Source organism: Balaenoptera ricei, chromosome 19 (genome assembly GCF_028023285.1).
Source record: "Balaenoptera ricei isolate mBalRic1 chromosome 19, mBalRic1.hap2, whole genome shotgun sequence".
Classification (NCBI taxonomy): Eukaryota; Metazoa; Chordata; class Mammalia; order Artiodactyla; family Balaenopteridae; genus Balaenoptera; species Balaenoptera ricei.
In genome coordinates, this window is record NC_082657.1 from 13629986 (window position 1) to 13641241 (window position 11256).

At 55.7% G+C, this 11256-nt stretch overlaps 1 protein-coding gene across 1 annotated transcript; it reads left to right on the forward strand.

Annotated features, from left to right (window-relative positions):
* The first annotated feature begins 1697 nt into the window (after positions 1-1697).
* Positions 1698-9163, forward strand: LRFN1 (leucine rich repeat and fibronectin type III domain containing 1). Its single transcript, XM_059904394.1, has 3 exons — positions 1698-1783; positions 2197-3639; positions 7478-9163. The coding sequence occupies exons 2-3, from the start codon at positions 2234-2236 to the stop codon at positions 8388-8390; spliced, it is 2319 nt and encodes a 772-aa protein (XP_059760377.1). The 5' UTR covers positions 1698-1783; positions 2197-2233; the 3' UTR covers positions 8391-9163.
* Positions 9164-11256: the final 2093 nt, after the last annotated feature.

Genomic DNA, 11256 nt, shown 5'->3' on the forward strand with positions numbered 1-11256 from the left:
TACTCTAAGCGTGTTACAGTGTATTATCTCATCTCATCCTCACAATAATCCTATGAGGCAGGTGCTATCATCCTTGTTTTACAGATGAACACACTGAGGCACAAAGAGAGGAAGTCACCTGATTCAAGTCACACAGCAGGGAATTGGGGTGTGAACCTGGAAAGGTTGGGGCCAGATTCTGTCCGGCAAGGCTGCACTGCCTCTCGATGAATGTTAGCTGTTTTCAGTGTTATTATTACAGTTTCAACTTGAGTCCCACCCAAGCTGTGGGACTTCCCGTTGCATAGATTGTGGTTCTGAGCCCTAGAGACCCTACTGCCAAGCAGGTACAGAGCTGGGCCTCCTACCTTGGGAGCGCCACCTCCCAGGCCAGGGTTTTCTGTCCGATGTAGAGCAGTGTCCTGGAGGGAGTGCAAGATGAATTAGTGAGGGACCTCAGAGATGGTGGGATGCCCTGACTTTGCCTTTTTCTCTCTTCAGCCCCATCACCGTCTCCCTCAGTCTCTCTCTTTCTTCCCGTCTTTATCTGTCTCTATAACACTCTTAGTTTCTCTTCCTGTCTCTCCCCCTCTCCATCTCTGTGTCTCACTCTCTCTTTTCTGTGTGTGTCTCCTCCACCCAGTTTTTCTGTCTCTCTTTGCTTCAGTCTTACTGTATCTTCACCTTTCTTTCAGATTCTTTCTCTTGTTGTCTCTTTGTCTCTCTCTCTGAATCTGTCTCTCTGTAACTGTGGGTCCATCTCTCCCTCCCCCTCGTCTCTCTCTGTCTCTTGGTCCCTTCTCTGTGTCCACAGTCCCCTCCCCATGGGCCAAAGGATCAAGGCCACATCAGGCCACAGGCCCCAAATGCAGATTCCTGGGAGGTGGGCCAGCAGGGACTGGGGCATGGGGTGGGGTGAAAACAGTTTCAGGGACCCCCCCCTTCCCATCCTTTTCTCTTCACCCCCCACCCACCCTGTGTTGTGATGGGAGCTGACATGTCGTGGGCTGCAGCTGCCGCAGGGGGAATCCCCGCCGGAAGGTTTTGCCTGGAGCAGAGGCACAGCCTGATTTTGTGTGTGTGTGTGTGAGTGTGTGTGTGAGTGTGTGTGTGTGTGTGTGTGTGTAGGCATATATGGGGCCTTGTGTTGTGCCCATTAATGTGAGCATGAAAGTCTGCCCCCTGCGTGGGAGCTCAGCAGAGCCCAGGATGAAACCAGGCTCAGAGAGAGACTTCTCAAGACTGAGCAGGGAGACTGATGTGTTTTTCTCAGCCCCTTCCACCTTCAGACCCCCTCTGCTACAGCCAGAGGTTGGGGGCGGGGCATGTATTACCCTTAACATTTACTGAATACTTACTGTGTGCCAGGCCCCATGCTCAGTGACCCCTATGAATGAGTTCACTGAACCCTTGCAGCAACCCAATGAAGACAGTACAATTATCAGACCATTTTACAAATCAGGAAATTATGGCCTAGTTAGGGAAAATCATTGGTTTGGGGTCACAGAGCTAGCAAGTTGGGGAAGCCAGGACTTGAACCTGAGTCTATTTGATCTCAAAGCCCTTGCTCTTAATAATAGTGCACATTTCTATGTCTGGCACATATTGGACGTGATGATAATAATAATAATTATCCACATATATGTATTGAACACATTTTATGTGCTGGGCACTATTCTGAGTATACCATGCTCATTAATCCATTTAATCCTCACAGAGGTAAGGCCTGTTTTTATCTCCATTTTACAGATGAAGAAACCGAGATTCAGAGAGGTTCAGACACTTGCCCGAGGTCACACAGCTAGTAAGTGTCAGAGCTGGAATTTGAACCCAGGGAGTATGGCTTTGAAATCCATGACTTTAAGCCCTAGTCAGCAGTGATTTTTCAAAATATATCGTGGGTAGTGGAAGACCCAGGCTGGGCCAGATGACATCCCTCTGGTTGGGAGATTATAAGAGGTCTGGGAGCTCCTAGAAGAGGGGCAGAGGTGGGGGTAGGACACTCAGAGGTGGGGCAGTGGTAATTTACCAAGCAGCATGGAAATACTGTTACCTGTTAACAAGTGCATGCCAGCTGATGATCAGTCTTGTCACTGTCCTATAGGACCCGCTTGTCAGGAAGGGAGGGATCTGGGTCGGACTACTAGCAGGAAATCCCAGGGTGGCCAGGCTGGTGGTCAAGCCCTACGCCTGGGTGACCCTTCTCCTTCCTTGCAGATCTCACCTCCCACTCCTCCCATCTTCCCCCTGCACCATGGCTCCGGGCCCATTCTCCTCGGCGCTCCTCTCGCTGCCGCCTGCTGCCCTGCCCTTTCTGCTGCTCCTCTGGGCGGGGGCATCTCGAGGCCAGCCCTGCCCCGGCCGCTGCATCTGCCAGAACGTGGCGCCCACGCTGACCATGCTGTGCGCCAAGACCGGCTTGCTCTTTGTGCCGCCGGCCATCGACCGGCGCGTGGTGGAGCTGCGGCTCACCGACAACTTCATCGCGGCCGTCCGCCGCCGAGACTTCGCCAACATGACCAGCCTGGTGCACCTCACCCTCTCCCGGAACACCATCGGCCAGGTGGCGGCCGGCGCCTTTGCAGACCTCCGCGCCCTCCGCGCCCTGCACCTCGACAGCAACCGCTTGGCGGAGGTCCGGGGCGACCAGCTCCGCGGCTTGGGCAACCTCCGCCACCTGATCCTCGGCAACAACCAGATCCGCCGGGTGGAGTCGGCCGCCTTCGACGCCTTTCTCTCCACCGTGGAGGACCTGGATCTGTCCTACAACAACTTGGAGGCCCTGCCGTGGGAGGCCGTAGGCCAGATGGTGAACCTAAACACCCTCACGCTGGACCACAACCTGATCGACCACATCGCCGAAGGTACCTTCGTGCAGCTTCACAAACTGGTTCGCCTGGACATGACCTCCAACCGCCTGCATAAACTGCCTCCTGATGGGCTCTTCCTCAGGTCCCAAGGCCCCGGGCCAAAGCCACCCACGCCGCTCACGGTCAGCTTCGGCGGCAACCCCCTGCACTGCAACTGCGAGCTGCTCTGGCTGCGGCGGCTGACGAGGGAGGATGACCTGGAGACGTGCGCCACCCCTGAGCACCTCACCGACCGCTACTTCTGGTCCATCCCCGAGGAGGAGTTCCTGTGTGAACCTCCATTGATCACTCGGCAGGCAGGCGGCCGGGCCCTGGTGGTGGAGGGCCAGGCGGTCAGCCTGCGGTGCCGCGCTGTGGGTGACCCTGAGCCGGTGGTGCATTGGGTGGCACCTGATGGGCGGTTGCTGGGGAACTCGAGCCGGACCCGGGTCCGGGGGGATGGGACACTGGATGTAACCATCACCACCTTGCGGGACAGTGGCACGTTCACTTGCATCGCCTCCAACGCCGCCGGGGAAGCCACGGCACCGGTGGAGGTGTGCGTGGTGCCTCTGCCTCTGATGGCGCCCCCACCGGCCGCCCCGCCGCCTCTCACCGAGCCTGGCTCCTCGGACATCGCCACGCCTGGCCGACCTGGTGCCAATGAATCTGGGGCTGAGCGCCGGCTTGTGGCTGCCGAGCTCACCTCCAGCTCCGTGCTCATCCGCTGGCCAGCCCAGAGGCCCGTGCCTGGCATCCGCATGTACCAGGTCCAGTACAACAGCTCCGCAGATGACTCCCTTGTCTACAGGTGGGTGCTGCAGTCCCAGGACCTCCTCCCACCCCAGGGGCCCTCCCTCCCATCTGCCGGCTCACTAGGCCTTCTTGCTCAGCTGGGGTTCTAGATGGGTATGTAGAGTGGTCTCTGGCTCTCATTTGCCATATTTCCTTCTCTCTCTCTTTCTGTCTCACTGTCTTTGTGTTTCACGCATTTTGCATATCTTCGTTTAGCACCCACATGAGCCAGACCAGGGCTGGGCACTGGAGTTATAACTGTGAATGCGCCCAGCATGATCCCTGCTGTCATGGGGCTCATGGTCTACATCACTGCTCGCCAAAGGTGTCTGATTGTCTACCTTGTCAGTTAAACATTCTAGAGCATGAAATATACTCACATATATATATTTACAGTTACATTTATATTTGGAAATTATATACCAGTGCTACTGTATCAACACATTGGGTACATTATAGAAACAGAAAAGTATGAGAAAAAGATATAAATACAAATTATTTCCACCATCCATTGGGTTAGAAGCCATTGCCCCGGTAAGGACAGACACGTATGGTGTAGACAGATGTTAAAGAGTTACTTTCCCCCATCATCTGTTTTCCTCTTGTTCTCACCGTGTCTCTGTCTGTCTGTACCTTCTCTCCCTCCTGCCCTCATGAGGCACTAAGCCCCTGCTCTGTGCTAGGCCCTGAGCTGGGTGCAGGGGACACAGGGAGACTAAGAGAGCAGTCCCTGCCCTCAGGGAGCTCACAGCCCAGAGGGAGGAAGCAGATAGTACACGATGAATTAACAGCCTTGGCCTTGCGTTGCCTCTCCAGCTGGGTAGTTTGTGAGTGTGGCTCACAGCCACAGACCTGGCACACAGTGGGCGTTTGATAGGTGGTTGTGGACTCTGTGGACGTCTCTCCTTCATCCTGGCTCTGCCTCCCTTGGGCACACTGTAGAGTGCCCGCTGAATGCTTAATCCTGTGTTTGACTTCACTTGGGGGCGCCAGAGGGGGTGGAGCCATTTCCCCACCTGTGGGCAACCCCAGATCTTGGGGGTGCTCAGACCTGCACTGAGAAGTCTGCCTCTTGGGGTCCATCTTCACCTTGCCCAGTGTTCTTTTGGCCACGGTCCTGGCACACAGTAGGCACTTTCCCATTGTTGGTTGAATGAGTAGATGCCTCCCTTTTCTCTTGTCTCTGTCATCCTCATTTTCCTCTCTTTTTGAATCTGGTCACCAAACACTGAATAAATGCCTACTGCATGCCAGTTTCCATGCTGGGCCCAGGCCTACCGAGATGGATCAAACACTGGCCCAGTCTTACAAACATTAGGGCAAACAAATGAACAAAACAAAAAATTTATAAGGTACTACCAAGGATGCTACTCCATTCGACCTTCCCAACTCTGCTGTGAGGCAGCTATGATCTCCCCTCCCATTTTACAGACAGGGAAAGTGAGGCTCAGTTGGGGGAAGTCACTTGCTCAAGGTCACACAGAAAGAGGCAGAGCCAGGATTCTAGTTCTTACCCTTCTAACTCCTAATTCTGCCCTTTTTACATTGAACACATGTTTATCGAGCACCTACTGTTTGCCAGGCAGGGATTAGGGGAGATGGATAATACATTTCTGTAAACAGCTCTTGGTTTCTGTGATTCTCCACCTCTCTCTTTCTCTTTTCCTTCTCTCTCTAACCCATGGTCACTACATGATGGAGTGGAGGGAGGTTTACAGGTCCACAGACCCTGCATGTATGCCGACGTTGATGGCCCTCTGTCTCCAGCTGGGCAACAGACCCTGGGACTCTTCCCTTCCCTGTAGGGCCACAGTTCCAATCTTCCGTCCCCCATTGCAGGCGCCTGTGCTACGGCACTGCAGGGGTTAACTTCCTCACTGCCGCCATGGGCGGAGGTGACAACCAACCAGAAGCCTGCTCTGCTGCTTGCTTGGGTCTTACAGCCAATTAGAGACACATGGGCTCAAGCTTTCTTAAGGAGCCAGCCTCCGTCCTTGAAAAGGGGGGAGTCCCTAACAACTGGTTATTTTGGGGGAAGGAGCAAAAGGAATCCAAGGCTCTTTGAGAAGGGATGATGAGAGGAAGAGGAAGACTTACAGCCAGGGGGCCCAAGGTTGGATGGGGGTGGGGGGGGCAGTGGTCTGTGAAATGGCAGGCAGGGGCAGAGTCGGAGAGGTGGTGGGCCTTTATGAGGTGGTGAGGGCCTTACTTGAAGTCTTTCGGTGGGAGGATGGCTCTTGGTGGTGGTGGAACCTTCTGGAGGTGGAGGGACTGAGGTGGGTTTCAGGACCAGAAGATGGCCTGGCTAGAACTGAGGTGGGTTTCAGGACCAGAAGGTGGCCTGTAGACATGGGGGCATGGCCTTTAGCGGAGGTGGCGCTCCTGCAGCATAGTCCCCACGCAGATGAAGAGGCGGTTCTTGTCTCTGGTGACCCACTAAGAGCTTTGTGGGAGAGGAGAGCTTGCGAGATTGAGTGCATGCAAATCTATGTGGATGTGGCAGTCCCAGGTTAGCCGAGGCTGGACATGGAAGGGATGTGCCCAACAGAAGAGGGGCAAGGCCTAGTGGGAATGGTCTTATAGATGCGGAGGAGCACAACTGAGCCACAGCAAGCGTTACTGGCCAGCATCGTGTGGGACGCAAGCTGTTAATGAAATTATTAAGTGCCAGGCTTTGGGTATGTTAACTCATCATACTTCACGCCATCTCTATGGAGTAGGAATTGTTAATACCCCCATTTGGGGGAAATGAGACACAGAGAGGTTAAGAAACTTGCCTGAGGTCACAGAGCTAGCAAGGAGCAGAAGAGAACTCAAACCCTGGCATCGTGGCTCTCAGACTTTGTCAGCTTAACCACTTCTCTACACTGCTGCTTATTTGAGGGCAGGGGCCCATAGCAAGAAAGGAGCATGCTTTCTTGGCTACATTTGCCCCAATTATGGATGAGACTTACCCGGGGCGGGGGGGCATAATTTAGTGACTTCAGGCAGTATAGGGGCAGGGCGTGCACAGAGTGGTTGCCTTTGTTACCTGGACACGGTGCAGGACATGCAAAGAGTGGACATGGTCCTAGGCACAGTAGGGGAACCGTCTCCAGTGGACCGTTGTGGGGTGTGGCTTGGAAGACACCTGTCAGTCAGAAAGGAAGTGGCCTTTAGCCGTGGCCCCTTAGTAGGCGGAAATATATAGTTGAGGGGCTTGGAAATTGTCCCAGAAGATAGATGCAGCTACGAGATGTGTATACCCAAGGATGTACAGATGAGGGGGAGTGGTCTGTATCATGGTTTCCCTGAAAGGACAGGAATGTGTAGAAGAGAGGACCTAGAAGAGCACCCATTGCCCCAGTAGGAGTAAGATGGGGTGTGAGGTGACCTCATTGTCCACTTGAGTGAGGGTGGGGCATGCAGGTAAGGGGGCGTGGCCTGTAGCATCCATCCCCTTAAAGGTGGGAATATGTAGTTAAGAACGCTTGAATGGCATTTGTCCTAATAGGAATGAGACACTGCTAGGGTGCATGCCCCTTGAGGGCAGGGCATAAAAACTGTAGCATTCCTCCCTGGCAGGGGCCAGGATATGTAGATGAGGGTAGATGAATGGCTAAAATTATCCTAGTAGGTGATGAGACACGGACAGGAGGTGGGTCTGAGGGTGGGGCATGCAGGTAAGGGGCGTGGGCTGTATCAAAAGTCCTGAGAGGGTTAGAATTTGTTGCTTTAATGGCTGCTGTTGTCCCAGTAGAGGGTGAGACACTGGTAGGGATGTATCGTTTGGTCCCCCCCGGGTGGGACATGCAACTGAAGCAGCGTGGTTCAGAGTGGAGCTAACCCCGCGCTGATCCCGCCCCCTCCCGCAGGATGATCCCATCCACCAGCCAGACCTTCCTGGTGAATGATCTGGCAGCGGGCCGCGCCTACGACCTGTGCGTGCTGGCCGTCTACGATGATGGGGCCACGGCGCTGCCCGCCACCCGAGTGGTGGGCTGCGTGCAGTTTACCACGGCAGGGGATCCCGCGCCCTGCCGCCCACTGAGGGCCCATTTCTTGGGCGGCACCATGATCATCGCCATCGGGGGTGTTATTGTCGCCTCCGTCCTCGTTTTCATAGTTCTGCTCATGATCCGCTACAAGGTCTACGGCGATGGGGATGGCCGCCGAGTCAAGGGCACCTCCAGGTCGCCTCCGCGGGTCAGCCACGTGTGCTCTCAGACCAACGGCGCAGGCGCAGGCGCAACGCAAGCCCCGCCCCCGCCGGCGCAAGACCGCTACGAGGCGCTGCGCGAGGTGCCAGCTTCGGCTGCTGCGGCGGTGGCTGTCGAGGCAAAGGCCGTGGCGGCGGACACGGCTTCCGCGGAACCGGAGGCGGTCCTTGGACGCTCACTGGGTGGCTCAGCCACCTCGCTGTGCCTGCTGCCGTCCGAGGAAACCTCCGGGGAGGAGTCCCGGGCCGCTGCGGGCCCTCGGAGGAGCCGTTCTGGGGCCCTGGGACCGCTGGCTTCGGCGCCCCCCACTTTAGCTCTGGTTCCTGGGGGAGCCCCGGCCCGGCAGAGGCCGCAGCAGCGCTATTCGTTTGACGGGGACTACGGGGCGCTCTTCCAGAGCCACAGTTACCCGCGCCGCGCCCGGCGGACAAAGCGCCACCGGTCCACGCCGCACCTGGACGGGGCCGGAGGGGGCGCGGCCGGGGACGACGGAGACCTGGGGCTGGGCTCCGCCAGGGCGCGTCTGGCCTTTACCAGCACCGAGTGGATGCTGGAGAGTACCGTGTGAGCGGCGGGCGGGCGCCGGGACGCCTGGGTGCCGCGGACGATCGCCCAGCCGCCCGGACGCCGGGGCAGGACTCGGGGGACAAAGCGCCGAGCTACGACGTCGGACTGCAGGGGAGGCGTGCCCTTCTCCTCCCTGGAGGGGGTGGGCGGCCTGGGCTGCGGCTCGAGGTCACGCCCCCGCGCTCAGGGGGGTTTGAGGGCGGGCCGCCGAGCTCCTCTCCCCCACGGACTTTAAGCCCCCCTCCTGCCCCTCCCCCCGCGCGCTCGCGGACCTCGCTGGAGCCGGTGCCTTACACAGCGAAGCGCGGGGAGGGGCAGGGCCCCCCCAACACTGCAGCACTGAGACACGAGCCCCCTACCCCCGCCCGGGACCCGGGGCAGGGGCGAGGGACCCATTTCTTGTATCTGGCTGGACTAGATCCTATTCTGTCCCGCGGCGGCCTCCAAAGCCCCCACCCCCACCCCATTCAATTCCCTGGTCCCGTCGGGTCTGGCTTGGGGTGCCCCTTTCTCTGTTCCCTTCGTTTGTCTCTGTCCCGCCCTCTGTCGTCTGTGTCTTACGTCCTTCCCTGTTTGTCTCTCATTTCTCTGTCCCGTCATCTCTTCTCCCTCTGCACTCCCGTATTGCGTTGCGTCCAGCCTCCTTGTCTCTCCAGATTATATCTCCCCAGTACACATTCTCCCGGGCAGGTCCCACTGGAAGGACCAGACTCTCCCCTATTCCTTCCTCTTAACCCCCAAATAAATCCCCACATGAACAAAATCCAAAACCAAATCCCCCTCCCTACCGGAGCCGGGACCCTCTGCCGCAGGAGAATTAAACATTTTTCTGTGTCTGAGGCCGCTCTGCTGACCTCTGTGTGTGTCCATGTGTCTTGGGGAGGTTGAGGGGGAGGGTGACCTAGATTACAGCATAAGGGCTCTTAAGTGAGACTGAAGGTAGGACAGCTAACTGGGCCCAGGGAGATTTGCAGACAGTTTCCTACCCTCTGAGAGACTTAGAGGTGGGGAATATTATGTCAAAAACAAAACCAAACCCCAAACGGCACAAACAATAGCTAAGGTTTAGTGAGTGCTTGCTGTGTGCCAAGCACTTAATTCGTTTAATCCTCACAACAGCCCTAGGACATCAGTACCATTATCCCATTTTATAGATGAGTAAATTGAGGCCCAGAAGTAAAGTAACGTGTCCCAGGTCACATAACCAGAAGGTGGCAAAATTGGGATTTAAAAAGGCAGGCAGGCTTCTGAGTCTTCAGTGCTGAGCAGCTAGGAAGTGTTCATTCTACACACAGGCACTGTGCTAAGCACAGCTCATCTCTCCAGGGTCGGACGGCTGTTGGAGGCAGATGCATTTGGCCCCATTTTACAGACTGGAATCTGCACCCAAGAGCAGTGAAGTCACGTGCCCGAGGCTCCCCTGGTGAAGAAATTGGAGAGCTGGCAGTTTGACCTCAGTATCTGTTCCTCACCACTACCAAATGTAGCCTCTGATGTCTGTGTCTGGAGGCTGGGGAGTGGCCCCAAGGACCTTAGTTAGCTGAGCATATGGGTATCCAAAGCCAGCCTGGTGGGGGAGGGGACGAGGGAAAGGGCTCATTGGTCAGGCTGTCTGGAATCTGAGGGCTCTTAGGTAGAGAAGGGGTCTGCTTAGGGCGCAGGGCTTGGTGTGGGGAGGGGAGTTTCTCAGGTGAGGGTGTGAGCTGTGGCTGGGGAAGGGAAGTTGTTTCGGCGGGTGGGCCCTGCAGTGAAAACTCTTTCCCGATCCTGGGGAAGAAGGAAGAAGGCCTCATGCCAGCCAGGGGCCTCCTGAGGGCTGGGGAGGAGGAGAGAAAGACAGAAATAGAAACAGAGCAGGAGGGAGGGGAATGGATCTGGGCAGACAGGGTGGGAGGCAGCAAGGACAGAGACACCAGAGAATCACAGGCCAGAATCACCCAGTGGCCTAGCCACACTTATCTATCTCAGTCATCACGACTCCTGGGTACTGAGGGCTTCCCACACACCAGGCACTGTGCTCACAAACCCTCCCTGATGCATGAATAGAGAGTGTGCAGCTCAGCCCCTGGCACATCGCACTCACAAAATGGGTTTACTCAGACAGTAAGCATGATTACATCTATACTCTGCAACAGATGTGTGCGGTGTGTGCACCCTCTTATTTATTTATTTATTTTTGAATAGGTAAGAAGTGGATTTACTTAGAGAGAAACACACTCCACAGACAGAGTGTGGGCCATCTCAGAAGGCGAGAGGCCTCGTGTACCCTCCTTTTTTAGATAAGGAAACTGAAGTTCAGAGAGGTAAGGACTTGCCCAAGATCATGCAGGCAGTAAACGGCAGAGCCATGATTGGAAAGTTTACTGCCTCCAAATCCTGCACACCTAACCATCTGACTATATTGTCTCTAATCCACCTGATAAAGGTTTCTTGAGCATGTACTATGTACCTGGCCCTGCTCAGGGGATACAACAGTGAACAAAATAGACAAAACGAGAAACCCCTGCCCCATGGAGCGTATATTCTAGAGGCAGGAGACAGTAATCAAGCAAGTAAATAATGAGTGTCTGGTAGTGAATAAGTGTCACGTTGAGAATGAAAACAGGATGATGGGATGGGATGACTGAGAGGCTTACTTTAGGTTAGAAGGTCAAGGAAGGTGATGTTGGAGCTGAAGAAATCCATTGTGGGAAGAGCCAGGGAAGAGCATTCCTGGCAAAGAGTACAGCATGTGCAAAGCCCCTGAGGCAGGAGTGTGCTTGGTGTGTTGGAGGTATAGCGTGTCTGGACTGGAATAAGGGGGAGAGTGAGAGGAGAGCAAGTGGGAGAGGCAAGCAGGGAGCAGGTTCTGCAGAGCCTTGTGGGCT